The 14,655-nt window shown below is 37.0% G+C and overlaps 1 protein-coding gene across 1 annotated transcript; it reads right to left on the minus strand.

The window, feature by feature from the left end:
- LOC109825017 (subtilisin-like protease SBT2.5) lies at positions 942-10,445 on the minus strand. Its single transcript, XM_020391687.1, is given in 13 exon segments — positions 942-1,442; positions 1,952-2,049; positions 2,051-2,077; positions 2,079-2,425; positions 4,079-4,221; positions 4,223-4,302; positions 5,834-6,162; positions 6,987-7,269; positions 7,351-7,420; positions 7,506-7,601; positions 8,550-8,947; positions 9,913-10,063; positions 10,155-10,445. Coding segments are annotated over 13 exon segments (2,397 nt in total). The 5' UTR covers positions 10,310-10,445; the 3' UTR covers positions 942-1,222.

The raw sequence follows: 14,655 nt of genomic DNA on the forward strand, positions 1-14,655 counted from the left end.
TAGCATTTATCTGAAAATGAAATCGAACTCAGAACAAATTATTTCCATCCCTCTACTACTTTTAATTTCTAACTTAAAAACAAAACCTTAAAATATTATTCATAATACAGTAACAAGTATTCACTCTAAAGTATAATTCAGAAAACATTGAAATTACTGTTATTGCTGCAGTATTCCGGCCTCCAGAGTTTAGACCGATTGTGCCCGGTGCATTGATTTTTTCCGTCGTACATGCTATAATAAAATTAGGCTACCGTACAATTTTATCCTTTTATCCACTGCTCAAGTTGAAGTAAAATTTTTTGTTCTACCACTTTTTATACACTGTTCATATCTGCTACTTTTTTCCCATGCAAATGATGATTTTAACTTTTACCAGGCATTTCACAAAAATCAATCATTTTTCTCTATTAAAAAAATTGATAAAATCGCTAATTTGCACATTTTTTTTGTTAACTAGTTTTGAGATTTAATCTTTAAATAATAGTAAAAAAACTATCATTAAAGTTCTTATAAATAGTTATATATAAAAACCATATTATCAATTTGATAATACATATATCTTGATAAATAACAAGCGCAGCAATGCGCTGGCCGGATACTGCCATTTGCATGCATGTTCGTGTACAGGTGTGTAATTTACCAACATAAGTTAATATTGACATCAAGGCCTATATATGACAATTTTTCAAGCAATTACGATTATACTCTGATGAACTGGCGAATACATCATATGATTTTCAATAATCATTCTAAATTATAATCAAGCTGATGCATGGACGCACCATAGAAAACTCTTGCTCACAAGCTCCTATACATGGCGACAATTATGGACAAAATCCGACCAGATATTTCAATCAAATAGCTTGCGACATCTGGTATCTAAAGGAGAAATATGAAGACATGGGGCCTAATGTAAATTAAGAAAGAATTCAGGGTCTAAACTGATAAAACCCCAAACATATATTAACATTTGGCAGAATATGATATCAGACCCAGGTCAGATTATTGTCATCCATTCACCCCCAAAAGGCCGTACCATACTGGATCATTAACAGAGCTAGAATCTATCCAACACAAGCTGATGACATCAACACACCCATATTTGAAAACTTTTCAAGCGGTTAAGATTATACTCTCATGAAATGATCAAAATCCCTCACAAGCTTTTTCAAGGACCATTCTAAGCAACAATCATACTCTGAAACTAAACCTAGAACTCCTACACGTTGAGAGTACTAGTCACATACACAGCCAGCGGAATTCTCACTACATGCCTCTGATCACCATGCAACACCACCTCACCAAAGGCATATGTGTTCGTCACCTCCCTTGCCACCAGGTCGATCCTCAGACCTCTTGATGCGTTCGGGCTGATCGTGAACTCCGACGGCGTCACCGTCACACTGACGCCCGTCAGATCACGGACCACGGCCCGATACCTGTTAGATAGACATTTAATGTACTGGGAGAAAGCTGCAAACTTATACAGTGTTTTACTTTGCCCAGCGCTAAGGAATCTTTAAGGGGGTTTCTCAACATTAGTCCCCCAAATCTTCATATTTTGAAGTAAGCCCCCCAAATCTTGTACGTTCTTTAAAATTAGTCTCTTTGTTACATTTAGCATCCAAATTATTAATCATGGTTGGCTTTGCGGTTAACCGAGGATTGATAATCATCAAATTATTCAAATAAACCAAAATCAACTCCAATATCCAACAAAATAAGTTCAAAATCAGTGGATTTAGTTCTAACCTTATAAGTACGCTAAAGATGGCATAATATTCACTCAATTTCAACCAAACTATAACTAGAAGGACTAATTTCAAAATGCATAAAATATTTGGGGGGCTAGTTTGAAAATATGAAGATTAGGGGGACTAATTTCAAGATATAAAAGATTTTGGGAACTAACATACAAAAAGCTATCAACTAATTACTCCCACCATACCTCTCTACATCGTTCGCCACGCTCGTCACCCTCCGAAGAACCCTCCTCGACCCCACAAGGTTGGCCACCGTCACGCTCGGCATGTTGAGGTCCGAGCACCCAACACGAAGCCCGCGAGCTCGGACAGATCGGTCCCCACCAGCTCTCTAACCGACTCATCATCAACCCAGGGAACTGCACACAGGAACTGGATGTAGTTCTTGTAATCAATGTCGAATATCAAGCCGGGATCGATGGCTTTGGCTGGGTTGATGAGGCCTGCCCCGTAGTCAAATGGGGTTGCAGGGATTACGTCCGATGAGTGTTGGGCGAGGGTTGGGAAGCCGGAGCTGTCAGTGGTGTTGGCAGTGGTCATGATGGCTGAGGCAATGGCGGCAGGGCTCCAGTTTGGGTGTCGCTGTTTGATTAGGGCAGCGATACCGGCTACGTGGGGAGTTGCCATGCTTGTGCCTGAGAGTAGCGCGAAGTCCTGGCCTGAATTTTTAGATAAACATGAAAAACTATCTATTAAATATTTGTACGGTGGTGACTAATTCTAACTCTAGCACTTACCGGATTCGGATCCTCTCCACTACAAAAAAAATAGTGGAGGGACCACTACATAATCACAGCCATTGATTATCTAGTTGATGGTTATGATTTTTTCTTTTAGTGCAAATTAGGAATGAGTGCAATACACGGGGGTATGGTAAGTGTTAGATTTAGATTGTATCATAACCGTCTACTAAATAATCAATGCTTGAGATTAAAAGTAGTGGTCTCTCCACTACTTTTTTGTAGTGGAGAGGATCCAAATCCGCACTTACCATAGCAACTGCGGTTGGTATTTATTTCCATGTTTTACTCAATATAAATCTACCATCCACCAAAGATTAGATGGTGGTTATCAAAAGTAGCATTCAATCTAGGCTAAACCCCTTATAGTACGCCAAATGGAACTTACTATCCCTGTAGGCTATAGTTCTATTGCTGCAGATAGACCCAAGTGAAATGTTTTTTGACCCGTAGCTAATTGTGATTTGCATTTATTACCATGTTTTACGCAATATAAATCTACCATCTACCAAACATTAGATGGCTGTTATCAATAGTAGTGTTAAACCTAGGGTAAATCCCCTTATAATGACAAATGGAATTTACTACTCCTGTAGGTTGTAGTTTTATTGTTGCAGATAGACCCTCCACGTGAAATGTTTTTTGATCATTCTCAAGGGGTTTATCTGCAACAATAGATTTTCACTTAGGGGGTAGATATGCAACAATAGAACTTTTTAGAGGGTCTATCTGCAATAATAAATTTTCACTTAGGGGTATATCTGCAATAGTAGAATTTTTTTAGGGGGTCTATCTGTAACAATAGAACTACAGGGATAACAAGTTCAGGTTGGCAATAGTACAAGGGTCTATCCGCAATTAATGCTTAAACATATTGTTTTCTAATAGTGGAGAGGATCTAATGTATAACTGTCATCCCCATCTCAATTGGTAAAAGATACGAACATGTTTTATTTTTAACGATACTAGTATGCACCCCCGCAAAGCACAACCCCCTATTTTTTAAGTATTATATTTTGAACTTACCTCCCTCTAAATTTTAATACATTTAATTGATTACTGTATGCTTAAAACTATACTTAGAGAATAATCCAAGTTTTAATACATTTGATTTAGAAATCATATCTTCTTCATACTTAGAGGAGGATCTAAGTTTTTATATATTTGATTTGATTTACTGTTTATGAAAAATACTGTAGCATAAACAGTAACATCAAAAAAAGAATAGTTAAGGTAGCGTTTACTGTAGCATGAGTAGTAATTCTTTGGATCCTCCTATAATATAGAAGAGTAGATATAAGATAGGTTTCAAACTTTGCATTTAAATTAAGTTATTTCTTAATGATCCTTCTGATATCAAGGACATTGGAGGTTTGTTCTCTCTGCCATCTATTTAAATATTACGTAACCCAAAAGAGTTGCTGAACCAGTTATAATGGTTGCATGATCAACTGCAACCTTTTTGGGCTTATATTTTGAAGCTTTTCAGTTTATGTCTTCAATTAAAATGAGCACAATTCTCCATTCTAGTAAAACTGAAACATAGTTTGAAAAGTGAAGTTTTTGTTATACCTCTGATGTACTGCTCATTGTTAGCCTTGGGGCTCCATGAAGCCCAAATGGAAGAGCCAGGAGCCATGATGTTGGGTTTTAAGATATCAGCTGTCTGCATGTTTGCATTGTTCACATCAGGGCCTCTTGATGAGTAGGATGTGGATCCTTGCAGTTGCTCCGAAGCTGACAACGCCTCCACTTATGCCTCTCAAGGTGTCAGAGTCGTAGTACTCCCACAAAGCCTAATATGTGAAAGGGAAAAAAATAGTCATGACTTATCAGGGGAGTTCAAGCAACTTTCAGTCGAGAATCCATCTTTCTTCCGTCTCCATAAACTTGCATGTTCACATAAATAGCTGAAATGTTTCAAGTTGAAGGACAGTCACCATGTCGGTCTCTTGATTGGTAGTGGAGGTAATTAGTTGGAACTAAAAACTTTTCTGTATTGGGTTTGAATGGGTATCTGAATATGTTGACGAAGTTTGATACCAGGTGAGGACCTGTTAGTAATGAGTTGGTGCCTGGTAGTTGCATTTGAGTTAGTAATCTTGGTTAAGTTTTTAATAGGTAAACCGTGGCCTCCTCGGTTCCGACTTTTAACACTGTAGCTTCTGCAACGAAATGGAGTATAATTTGGATGTTTTTCATTCTCCTTGTCAATTTCGTAGAGGGTGTTTGGGGGAGCTTACTTTTTGGTCAAACTAGCTTTTTAAGTTAGCTTTGTCACATATACCTATTTGGTAAAGTACAAAATTAGTTAGCTTATAAGCCCCATTTTAAGAAGCTGGTATACTCCAAGTTTTGAAAAACTAGCTTATAAGATCACTTAAATAAACTAGCTTTGACCAAACAAATTACTAATCTACCCAAACAACTTTTATAGCACTTTTTTCCTAAAATCCAAAAGCCACTAAAAACCAGCATAACTTATAAGCTTTAAAATATAAACCCTTCCAAAAACCGTCTAATAGTCTAAGCATTTTGGAGGTTCATCCACTGTTGCATGAGTTAAAGTAGGATAAATTTCAGAAACATATCGTAATGAGTTTTTGCACACAACTACCGTGAAGCTTGAAAATTAGAGACAGAAATACCAGGAACTATTGGAAATTGTTGCTAAGTGGCGTTAACAGCTTAGGTAAAAGGTTTAAACTACTCTTGAAAATTGGAAGGGGGGTGGGGGGTAGTGTAGAAGATAATGTATAGTACATAATAGAAAACTTGTCTGAATCATGTCGCGTGCAAGTCACATAACAATTTAATCTGTCACCAGATATGATAGTTTCATGAAAAAATTTCGTTGTAGTTCTCTCCAATAAAAAGTTCTATGGTAGTTTGTGCAAGATTCTTTGAACTGGTAGTTTCCTGAAAGTCACTCTTAAAATTACATGATCACTAAGCTGGATGTTATTGCTTCTCAACTAGCTCTGTGTGGTAAATCCTTTTTGCATACAATTTTTTTCTTATATCACTGCACGATTTAGAGGTCTAGAATCTTATCAAAGGAGTCTATTGGTATGAGCGTGATCCTATTTCTATGGTAGAACACCCAAAAGACATAAGCATTTAACTGTGAGTTAAGTTGATGGATAAACATGCTCTAGAGCATGGCCAAAGTGTGAACATCCACCTACTGAGGACCAAGGCTTGATCCATATAAAAATGTTAATACTGAGTAAAACACTCCACAAAAAGGCAGAGAATTTCATATAGATGGATTGTCTAACCATTAAATGCACATGCAAACATAAACAGAAGCAAGGTCAAAATTACCTGAGAGGCTTCCCTACTACTGAGAATAATGCCGGGAACCGATAGAGGTAGATTGGCATCTGCTATCGGCTGAGAATCAAGGCTTCGGCCCATAGTGAAAATGAACCCCGCTGCTCCAATTGTCTGGATAGTATCAATGACAGACTCAATGCTTCTAGGTGTAAACACATAGTCAGAAGTATATGAGCAGATGATAATCTTCCTCCGAGCAATTGCTGGAATGAAGGCATCTGGTTGCTGGCAGTTTTGCACTGACATATAACTAGCATTCGTGCTGCATACATCTTCTGCAGCAGCTAGTGTATAGAAATGGTTTTCAGCAGTTGGAGCTGAAATAGGAGCAGCAAGGTGAGAATGTAGAACTTGGATGACATCCAACAAATTTGTCAAATCAAAACAGAATTTGCTAGATACAAATGAAGGCAGAAGCACAAAAAACATAGTAATAATATAACCTATGTTAATGAGTTTTTCATTCATACGTTGACTGTGAAATCTTGCAAACAGGAAAATTGTGGAAAATAATTAGAGAATAATGGAACTCATGATTTTTTAAAGTAGTTGGACAAACAATAGTCTTAAGTATTTTAAGGAACTCGATCAAGAAATCTGAATGGCTTAACAGAAGATGAGAAAGTGCTATATTCGTATTCTGAAAATGATAAACTCAGAAATTAGCAGCCTCAACAAGGAATGACATTATTAATTAATAATTTACAAGTTGAATAAACGATGGAATTTGTAAATGACTAGTGAAATATGTAATGCATTCTTATATCTCATGAGTACATTTAGTTTAGCATGGTTCATGAAAATTGATAATTTGGAAATAAATTGGTCACTGGAGACAATGAAACTGATTCCCTGCTTTTTAACATTTATCTTCTCTACACATTCTCTTTGCGAAAATAATCCGACACTTTTAAGTAGTAAAATATTGTTGTTGAAATGTAAGTAGAGAAGATTACGTAGTATGAATTTGAGCATGCATGAAAAGTTGACCGATGACTCTAAAAATTTGAGATTATACACGTATAACTTTTTCAACCTGACTAACCTATTCATTTAACATAAATAAGATAGAATTCATGAAAGGAAAAGAGAAGTCATGCTAGTGTTTATAGAATTAGGAGGAAAGGCATAAGAGCTATACGTGATAGCCCAATCCCAGACAAGCTTTGCCCGGAGCCTAGCGTCATGGAATTATTGTACTTGCGGTCAGTGGAAGAGGCAGCCACACTCATAATCCAGGGGCTGAAGGAGAGGATTGAGCTCGGACCAGGCCCTCCATTTCCAGCAGCCTGAACTACAAAAACTCCCGCTTTTGTTGCAAGCAACAGCTCCATCTCTAAGATATTGAGAAAAGAAGCAGGTCCTGGTGGAATTGTTGAAGGTCCTATTGAGAGGCTCAGAACATCAACTCCATCTTCCACTGCCTGGAAACTTATAATTTGTTAAAAATATTTACATTGTATGATTAAGGTGGACTATAAGGATGATAAAGTACTAAATTAAACCTTATCAACTGCAGCTACAACGTCAGACATATACCCACCAAAAGAGAAGATAGCTTTATAAACAGAGATACTGGAAACAGAAATAGAGGAAAATCCATAAGTAATTCTTCTGAGGTAAATACAACTTTGACATGTTTATAAGGTCAATTACTTACTGTGCTCCTGGGGCCATCCCACTCGCATATCCGAAGTTATAGCCGTTGGATATGAGTGCGATCCGATAATTTCCAGCAGCGGTTGAAGCAGTGTGGCTGTTTACATAAATTATGAATCAGATAATTTCATATATCTCTGCCACCTACTTGTAATGATTAAAAAAAGAAATATGATGCTATTAATGCCCAGACTTAGTGGTATCAAATGACAAAGACAATAAGTAAACATGCCAATGGTATGGACTTGAAAATAGTCGCCACAGAAACAACAGAAATAAGATGTCTTATTAGCATATATAAAAGCCATGAGTAAAAACAGGACCTAGCTTCATCATAAGGTTTTGAGTAGCTTGACATCTACAGGGCTTGAAATCTACAGGTTGCTATGTATTACAGGCAGTATTATAATGGTTATCTAATGATCAATCAAAAGATGAAATGCGTAGAAGTGTAGGCTAATCAATCTATATTTGAGTGGCTCGTAATTTGAATGGCTCGTATGTGACTTGAACTGGAACAAGAGAATTGCTCCACCTGCATGTCAGAGCTTCAAATGTCACAAGTGACATTGTATAACCACTTGAAAATATTTTAGCCCCCCACTTGCACCAAGAAATTGAGAAGGCACCATATAGAGCATGTTAATATTTAATAATTAAATTTCAGAGCCTCTTATCAAGTAAATATCGCATGTTCCCCAGTTTCACCAAGAGAGTAAGAAACCTCCGAATAGATACATGTTTACTTCAAATTTACTTAAGAATATACTACGCTTCTAGTTTTATTGTTGCAGATAGACCCCCTGAGTGAATGTTTTTTACACTTTTACCCTCAGATAAGGAGAAATTTCTTGACAAATAGGCTTCATGAGGGTAAAAGAGTAAAAAAAAAACGCTCAGCAGGTCTATCTGCAACAATAAAACTAGAGGGGTTGTAAGTTAAGAACGACAATAATACAGAGGGTCTATCCACAAACCCTTTAATTAAACAGCATCTTTTAGTTTGAAATTTACTACACGTGGTCACCTACTTACTGGAATTTACCTTCCATGGCCATCAGAATCAAATGCTGAAGCAAACTCACTCGAGGAGTTGAAGTCACCTGCAGCAATTGCTGCACGGGCAAAATGCTGTGCACCCACTATTTTCCCATTGCATGCACTGAGAGGAAACTCGCTTCCACTTTCACATCTCCCTTTGAATTTTGTAAGCCGAGGACTCCGTCCAGTCCTCAAATTAGAAAAGCTGGGGTGATCGGGATTGATCCCAGTGTCTATCATTCCAATCACCACTCCTTCACCAGAATGCTCAGCTTCTCCTAGTACTGGCCATACTTCAGATGGAATGCCTAGATAATCTGGAGTGTGAGTGGTCATCTTCACCATTTTGATATCCTCTTGGATGATTCGGATTCCTCTTGCATCTCGAAGAACTTCAATTGCCTAATCTCCAAATAAAAATAGTTCCCATGCAGAATAAGTAGAAATAGTTTCTGTGCATTTATCAATAGAAATTAACAAGTGCATGTGTCTCATACCTTGCAAAACCACAAGTACGAATTTAAATTTCTGGAGGTCTACATTTTTCAACTATTTTTCCAAAATGCATCTCAGGATATCCAGTTTTAGAAAATTTGGCTAAACAACAGACGACCTATGTACATATGGTATATACAAAACAGTGGATAACTGAGACATGGAGGAGATTTATTTTCTGGCATTGTATCCACAGAAGGATATAAGATATAAGAGAGAGGTGGAACTGGCAAAACATCTTTGAAGTTTTAATGCAGGCTGGGATTGTTAGAATAACTTAAACCGTAGATTTCTTGTTCATTATCTGGTTATCCTTCTTTTTGCTTATTGAAATTTGACATGTTTCAATGACTCTAGGTGGCTTCAGCTGCCCAGCAAGATGGTAAAAAGACTTTGAGAACAACTCAAATGGTTTGTTGTGATTAATTTTTTAGTCCATGGAAGATCGTCCGTGAATGTTTTATAATGACAACGGGGAAAAAAGAACCCTAATGCATATCTAATCTATGCAAGATAAGTGTGGTTGCATTATGTAGGATATATTTTATTAAGCTAAAGATGTATATTAGTATTTATGACCCCAATGGTTTTAGATGACAATGGGGAAAAAGAGCCCTACATGCATATCATATGTGCAAGATATGTTTGGTTGTTTTATATAGGATATATTTCATTAAGAAAAAGATATATTAACACTGGTGACTCCACAAATTTTCTTAGACTGGTGATATTACTGTTGTGTAGGATCAGACAGTAAGTTGTGATTGGACATATCTGTCCATTTCATCTTCAGGAACAACTTCAAATCATAACAATTTATACCTTTTCCCCCTAATTACTTTGAGAAAAAGAAGATATAGATAAAGATGAACCTCTTCAGATGATGTGTGCAGTGCAAAGCCATTGAGGAGGTGAGTGTAGCTGTAGAGCTTTGTGTAGGATCCTGAAGGGAGGAGGGACTCCAGAAAAATGTCATGCCTGCTGATAACCTTCTCCTTGTACTTCTGAGCATCATCGCTGCTCCTGCCAAGTAAGAAATCACATGGCATACATAAGCTAACAAGTCATGAACTGTACCACAAGCAGAATTTACATCAAATGAAGTATGACTTACATCTTGTAGTTTACACTAGATTTGTAGGTGATAACTGGATCATCTTCCATCAATACAATAAAAACCTTGCCGCTTACAAAGGGGCGATGATTTTGAATCAAAAAAATTATAACAGTGGTCAGAAGCAAAAATATGAAGTTAGGAGCCATGGCCATGGAGAATGATAAGAGTTAAGAGGTAATAAGCCAGCTATCTATAACATGGTATTCCTACTGCAGAGCTTTCTTATTGACGATATAAGGCTGGTTAGGCGCACCTTTTTTGTGATACCTGGTAGATAGACTGGAAGGGAAAGGCTCATTATTTGATAATAAGTGAGGATTTGGTTAGCAGTAGATTCATGCAGATCACATTTGGATGCATGTCTAACTCATTTCTCAACAGCTACTTGCTAATAATACATTTCCCAACCAAACCTTTTCTATGCACCACTTTCTCATGTGAGCTAGGTGACGCAAATATTCACTAACATGAAAATAAAAAGCTTGACAGCATAATATAAATGGTAGTCAAAATTAAGATCATGAAACAAAGTGAGTAATAGCATACTACATAATGGCACACAGAAAACCACCCAGATCTTTTACAGGTAAATAGCATCTGTCAGACTTGAGATGGAACAAAATAATTATATGGCACATTCTTCTACAGTGAACTTTATTGCTCATTCTGCTCAAGGTAATAATATATGTTAAAGTTCCCTTCCACTCCACCAAAACTTGAAATTTGCGTTGAGGGTCGAGGGTTGATGGTTATAATTGTTCTAACATGCTCTCTCAGATAGGGCAGCCTTTTATGACTGGAACTTGGACTCCCACAGCGGTTTCTTTATTTAAATCGGCTTAATTCAAGGCAAGTGAGATTTGAAACTAGGTTGCTTTGATGTCATGTTAAAGGCCCCTTCTACTATACCAAAACCCCAAAGTGGTGAGAGTCGAGGGTTATAATGTTATAGTCTACAATATATTTGAAAACTATAAATCATAATTCTCAATCGTCACCACAACTTGGGAATTATGGTGCAGTGGCAGGTCCTTGGACATGGTATCAAAGCAACCGATGTTCAAATCTACCAACCACAACTTTAAAGTGGATTTTAGAAAAATGACACTATTGCCTAATTCCAGGTTCCAATCCATGAAAAAGGCGCTCTACCTACCGGGGCATGTTAAAGCATAAAAATACAACCCTCAACCATCATCACAACTTTGAAATTTTGGTGTAATTATAAGGACTTTTAACTTTGCATCAGAGCAACTCATGTTCAAATTACCGGCCACAAATTAAAAGTGGATTAAAATATATTGCTTCATAGATTCTAGCTTTCAGCCCATAAAAAAGGGCCCTCAATATGCAAGGGAATGTTAGTATAAAATTATAATCCTCAACACCAACTTTATAATCTGAATCTTTTGATGTAGTGCCAGGGTCTCTTGGCAATATAAATATTAACATAAGGAAGATCAAATTCTTTTTTGAACATATAATTAAGTTGAACTCGTCAAATGTTCAGCTTCCTCTCGTTTATAGCATAAATGTAGCCAGTCAAGCTATAGCATGCCTTGTAAGTTTTTGTATTGCAAAGCTTTGGGAATTATGGTGCAGTGGCAGGTCCTTGGACATGGTATCAAAGCAACCGATGTTCAAATCTACCAACCACAACTTTAAAGTGGATTTTAGAAAAATGACACTATTGCCTAATTCCAGGTTCCAATCCATGAAAAAGGCGCTCTACCTACCGGGGCATGTTAAAGCATAAAAATACAACCCTCAACCATCATCACAACTTTGAAATTTTGGTGTAATTATAAGGACTTTTAACTTTGCATCAGAGCAACTCATGTTCAAATTACCGGCCACAAATTAAAAGTGGATTAAAATATATTGCTTCATAGATTCTAGCTTTCAGCCCATAAAAAAGGGCCCTCAATATGCAAGGGAATGTTAGTATAAAATTATAATCCTCAACACCAACTTTATAATCTGAATCTTTTGATGTAGTGCCAGGGTCTCTTGGCAATATAAATATTAACATAAGGAAGATCAAATTCTTTTTTGAACATATAATTAAGTTGAACTCGTCAAATGTTCAGCTTCCTCTCGTTTATAGCATAAATGTAGCCAGTCAAGCTATAGCATGCCTTGTAAGTTTTTGTATTGCAAAGCTTTTTGATTAAGCCGTAAATTTAAGGGTCCACTTTATGGGTCTCAATTGCCCCCTCATTTTAGCCTTAGGTTCAGCCATTTAATCTTTCCCTGCTGCATTGAACTCCTAAGTCGTTTTCTCCCAACAATACGAGCATCACTTATCCAGGTTTCAGGTTATGGTGCCTACTGATCACAATCCTAAAATATTTACCAAACTTCCGATGGAAGAAAATAATCAACATGCACATCATGGAGCAATCTTGCACTATATTCTCTTGAATGAAAGAACATACAATTGAAGAGAACACTAAAACATCATGGCTGCTTAGATCTTTGTTTCCAAGTGTATTCTACACAAAAGCAATGGCACCACTGACACAAACATAGAGTGATTTATAATACCCGGCTATGGAATCTCAATTCAGGCATCTAATATATTGATGATGTCTACAAATATGGCCTCCGTTTCTCATCCAAGGACCAAACTGAAATACATGTGAGGCATCGGGATATGCCATTTTCACCCAAAGAAAATGATAGACGAAAAAGATAAACCATTTAATTTGGAAAGGAATAAATTAATAGTGGTGAGCTATATGTTATCTGCTCCTAACCTAAGTGAAATTGCCATGCCTTTTCTTCTTTTTGCTCCTAACCTAAGATAGCGAAATGGTCATGCCTTTCTTCTCCAGGAAACCTTTCCTACTGCTCAGTGTCAACCTCTAAGATAGGTACCGTGTATCAGCTCTAAGTCTGAACAACAAAATAATAAACAATCACTACATTTATTAGCATAGTGCTCATAATAGCATAAAAAAATATGCCGACCATTAACCTGAAAGGATTGGGACTTTCAAAAAGTAAAACTCAGAGGAGCAATCGGATTTGGATCTTATGTATAACACATTTTTGTCTAGTATAATATGAATTTGGATATGGATATTTCTATGAAAGGAAATCTAATATCCATATTTGGTAGAACATATGGATATAGATCAAGTATGAACAATGACCATATCCCAATACAAATGCAACAAGACACGAAAAATGACCAAATTCAATAAAACTAATACAGGTAAAAACCAAGAAAATAAAACCAATCCTAATCGATGTGCTAAGTGTTAAGCCTTCTTTATTTACATTTTATTCCGCAAGCTGTAATACTTAACTTGTTTCCAATCTACAATATATCAATTTCGCCTTCATGTGCCCCAAAAATGTGTTGAACGCCATCATATCTGTGCCAAAGACATATCAGAATAAGCAAATCTGGTGGATACATGCGAAACACATCCAACATGTGTCTGGCCCTGGACCACTTTGGTGATGACAGTTTGGTTCAACCCAATTTATGTTTAGTTTTCATGATTTGTACTGTTGACATTTTTTGAGTTAATATGAAACTGCGATCATACAATTTATTATGAATCTTGAGGTTGTATCATGCCTGCCCCATGTGGGTAGACAACTAACAGTTGGGGACATCAAGATTTGATGGAAGAGAAGACGTGGGGTACGGGATTTTGGTCTTTTAATGAAGCAGCCATTCTCTGCCTAGAGCCTTCTTTATATGATCTGGTTCACTTATGGACCTTTTTCTTCCTCCACCAATTCCCTAATATCCCTAGAAAGGCTGGGGTCACATTACTGTTCTCCAATGGGTCGACAAAAGAGCACATCATGTAATTGTTGAAGCATGTTAGATAAGGACAATGTACACCAAATCCTGAGATATGCCTCTTTCACCTCCCGAGCTTTGACAAGAGAATCAATGCAAATCTACTTATCCACTCCTCAAAGCCTGATCTTTCCAATAGTGAAGCAGTAATGTCTCAACTGTGATCAATACTTGAACTGGGATTTGAACGTAGTAAATATTTTTTTTTTCTTGCCCACCTCTAAACTCTGAGACCAGGAGCTCCCACCTTACAATCTTTAATTTTAAAATTGATACGAGTTGCCGTGCGAGAACCCTTAGGTTGCGGAATTACCAAAAGGTGGGTTGAAAAGAAGACAACTAAAACACAAGACAATTCAGTATGGCGAAGAAAAATACATTCTTCTAGATTATGAAGAACAAAAGATTACAATCTCTCCCTCACAATCTCACTAGAATCGAGAACAACCTCTCAATCCTCTCTAAACCCTAATACAAAGATTAGAATCTCTCTCTGATCTAAGATCATAAAACTGATTCTAAGATCTCATAGATCCTCACAATCTAAACCTTAATCCTTTTGATTAGGATCTCACTTAGACCTAAAACCCTTTAGATCTACATCTTGGTCTCTCCCCCCTGTTTAGAACCCTAAACAGCCCCTATTTATAGGGTTTACAACATGGTGGCAATCTG

This window comes from Asparagus officinalis, chromosome 10 (assembly GCF_001876935.1).
Source record: "Asparagus officinalis chromosome 10, Aspof.V1, whole genome shotgun sequence".
Lineage (NCBI taxonomy): Eukaryota > Viridiplantae > Streptophyta > Magnoliopsida > Asparagales > Asparagaceae > Asparagus > Asparagus officinalis.